The 3,622-nt window shown below is 43.6% G+C and overlaps 1 protein-coding gene across 1 annotated transcript; it reads right to left on the bottom strand.

The window, feature by feature from the left end:
- Window positions 1-762: 762 nt before the first annotated feature.
- LOC105949667 (Octicosapeptide/Phox/Bem1p family protein) lies at window positions 763-2,866 on the bottom strand. Its single transcript, XM_012972983.2, has one exon. The coding sequence runs from the start codon at window positions 2,369-2,371 to the stop codon at window positions 911-913; it is 1,461 nt and encodes a 486-aa protein (XP_012828437.1). The 5' UTR covers window positions 2,372-2,866; the 3' UTR covers window positions 763-910.
- Between the last annotated feature and the right edge of the window lie 756 nt (window positions 2,867-3,622).

Genomic DNA, 3,622 nt, shown 5'->3' with positions numbered 1-3,622 from the left:
AAGGGTTCTATTGCTTGTCCAGATTGGGAGAAACCTCCTATGGGATGGCTCAAAGCAAACTCCGATGCAGCTTTTGTTGATGGCAAAGCAGCATCATCCTCCATCTTCAGAAACCACAATGGCTCCATTATCTTCGCTTCAACAAAGCACCACGTCTGTTTGGATGCGCTCGTTGCTGAAGCTTGTGCAATACGAGAAGCCTGCATGGCTGCCCATCATGCTAAAATCCCTGAAGTCATTTTCGAATCTGACTGCCTTGAGGCGATTACTTTCATTAACAACCCTAACGGAACTATTGACTGGAATGTCAAAACTATCATTGGGGATATCAAAAAATTCTGGGGTCTTTGGCCAAAATGGCGCTTCAAGTTTATCTCAAGGAACGCCAACTTCGCCTCACATAATCTTGCAGCATGGGCTTTCTCTTCTTTTTGGACCGGTTTTATTCCTCTTAATATTTTACCTGTCTCTTGTCTTTGCGACGGTGGCTATCCCATCGTAGACTGTTGTAATTTCTCTTTCCCGTATTAATATATTTTAATTATCAAAAAAAAAAACTCACATGTTCTTCAACACAAATCCCCATGACCCTCCATTATTACATGGACACGTGTACCACTGATCTGCAGAACTCACCTATTGATGAAAAATTATGGGAACGGGGGCGATGAGATCATGCAATTTTGTTTATTTATCCTAAATTAAAACAACGAATAATCTTTTGATCTCACTCAAATGTACAATTTAGGTGTAACAAGATTAGAACAAAAAAAGATTCATTCAACAATCAACAACATATATATAAAGCACCCCAATTATTTCTGAAACAAACTCATTTTTTTTTTTTTTTTTTTATTGTATACGATAATTGTAATTAACATGATAATTATTAATAATTAAGCATAATATATCACACAGAAGCTTGCGTAACCTTAACGACACCCTTACCCCCTGCTTCCGGGTTCAATGCTCCAACCGGTCGCATATCACCGGCCATGGCTTGGTACTGAGCCGGCGGTGCGCCGCCGCCCATTACGCCGCCAGGTGGTGCAGCGTAGACCACCTGTCTCCCCATACCTCCATCGTACACCACCTGCGCGTAAGTAGGTTCTGCCATCATCCCTAACCCTCCTGTAGTTGCCGGTCTTATCATTCCGAAACCGTCGGAATATCCTGCCGCCTTCTGCGGCGGCATAGTCTGTGGCGGCGCCGCCGCCATCGACGGCATCCCTTGCTGTTGCATCATGTTGTACATCTGCTGCTGCTGTTGTTGGTCTCGGTAGATATCCGACGGTAGCCTCTGAACTGTGTAGTACCCCTGAGTCGGTGCTCCGGTCATCGGCCGTACCATCTGCGGGTGGTAAGCGCCTGCCGGAGCTTGAATCATGTAAACCGGCTGCTGCTGGTCGTTTGTTACGGTGGTGGTAGTGGTTGCAGGGTAAGCTCCTCCGCCTTGAACCTGCTTATCCGACCAGTAGGGAACGCCGACGCCGCCTTGCACTGTCACCGGAGAGACTCTCTCCTGCGGCTTGTTGTAATATTCTCCGCCGGCGAATCCTCCGCCGGCGAGATTGTCGTCGCTTTTCCTTTGGTAGATCGCCTGTTGCTCCTCGATCCTAAGCCTCTGCAGATCCTGGATGTGCTTCTGGATCGGATCTAACCCCATGAATCTCTCGTCCGAACCAGCGACAATCACCGGATCCTCCACCTGTAGGGGAGGCTGCGCCGCCACTCCGTGTGCCTTCTCCAATCCAAATAAGAAATCAGCGTTACCCGCCGGGAGCTGCGGCGGTGGCGCCACCGCAACGGACGCCGCCGTCGGCGGCGGCGGAGTCATAATAGGCGCGGAATTCAACGCTTCGACAAACCTCTCCTTCTCCGACTTGGCGTCATCCGAACCGAAGCTCCGAGCCGAGGAATTGAGGCTCTGGTTCAGGTTCGGGAAGATGAAAATCCTGAGCCTCGCCGGCTTGGGGGAAGCCCTGTACAACCGCTCGTACTCGTGCATCATGTGCTCCAAATCGTCGTCGTTCGTCACCGAAATCAACGCGTCCAGATCTTCGCCGGGAAGCTGGTATTTGAACGAGATGTTCTCATTATCGCACATCGCGATCAGCTTCGAGAGGAGCGAACCGAATCTGACGCCCCGATCCACGGCGAGGATTTTGGTCTCCCCTCCGATGTACGACAGTTGGTTGTCGTGCGGCCGCGGGTGGATTTTGCCTCCGTAGCTACACATAAATTTGACCCTGTAATTCGGCGGCGGCGGCTGCGAATCCTCCCACGGCGTCGGATTCTCGAAATCGATCTCGCGCGACCGCGGCGAGGAGTCGCCGGACTCGGGGTACGAATTGAAGGAATAATTCTCCATCGACGGCGGCGGCGGCTGAGGAATTGAAGGCGGTGGTTGAAGGCCGAGAGAAATGGGGTTTTGGAGATTTAAAAAGGGCAAAAAAAATTTCGTGTTACTGCTGGCCCATCTGTGGGGGGGGGGTGAGTCGACTGGGTACTAGGTGCTAGTATTTGGAAAGGGTTACGATAAAGCGACGTTTGATAGTATTAATATCTCTGTGCAACCATGGGTTTTAAATGACGTGGCGGGTGGAGTGACACGTGGTGATGTATGGGTGGGGGAGGATGGAGTGAGGTGGGGGTTAGCTGGAGAAATCTGGGGAAAGTGGGACCCACAGAGTACCAATTGATCGGATTAAGAGATAAGAAGAGAGAGAGAGAGAGAGAGAGTATTGACTGGGATTTCGTTTAAGATCAATTATTAGTTTTTTAGTTATAATTTAAAATTTCAAATAAAATAATTTAAGTTTGCTGTACAGATGAACAATTTAACGTGCGACGAGTTTGTGTCTGAATTACGAGGAGTGTATTAATTTTTATTTTAATTTTTAAATTTTAATGAGTATTGTGCAATAGATTGTTAGATAATGGTTTAATCTCACTTTGCACTTTCGGAATAAATTAATTGACTATGCACCCTCGAAACAAATTAATAGCACTTTGCACCATCAAAACACAACAATGCATAAGACATCACAAATGAATTTTTAAAGTCAATAATGTAATCTAATAATTTTAGTGTATTTTTTTAGAACACCAAATGTCAAATCAATTTTTTTATACATCAATCTTTTTGAAACTATAAATTGTAAAAATAAAAATACATTTCATCAACATATTTAAAAGTTATATTTTTTATGTGGAAAAAATATTTTACAAAAAAATAAAAATAATAATCCTTCACCTATTTCACTATCAAGTAATTTTAAAATCATATTTTCTTCCAAATTTGTATACCTAATATTTTCACAAATTACAATAAAAGATCCATCGATCGAGTAATTTAGTGATAAAAGTTTATTTTATTTTAATTTGTAAGAAAATATAGTTTTTCAATAATTTGATGTGATTTTTATTTTTATTTTTTTGCACTAGGAGGTTGAAGAAAATAACAATTTAATTTGTATTTTGCATCATGAAAAAAAATAAAAAATAAAATATGAAATTGCCTTTATTATTTAATCCAGGGTGCATAGTGAATAATTTATTATGTTTTCATGGTGCAAAGTGCTATTATTATTTTTCAATGGTGCAACGTGCTAGGAGACTT

This window comes from Erythranthe guttata, chromosome 2 (genome assembly GCF_056151865.1).
Source record: "Erythranthe guttata isolate IM_541 chromosome 2, IM_541, whole genome shotgun sequence".
Taxonomy (NCBI): domain Eukaryota; kingdom Viridiplantae; phylum Streptophyta; class Magnoliopsida; order Lamiales; family Phrymaceae; genus Erythranthe; species Erythranthe guttata.
This window is presented reverse-complemented; position numbering and strand designations above follow the sequence as displayed.

Excerpts from the sequence above, each read along its gene's own strand:
- LOC105949667 (XM_012972983.2), bottom strand. The coding sequence starts at position 2,371 with ATGGAGAATTATTCCTTCAATTCGTACCCCGAGTCCGGCGACTCCTCG.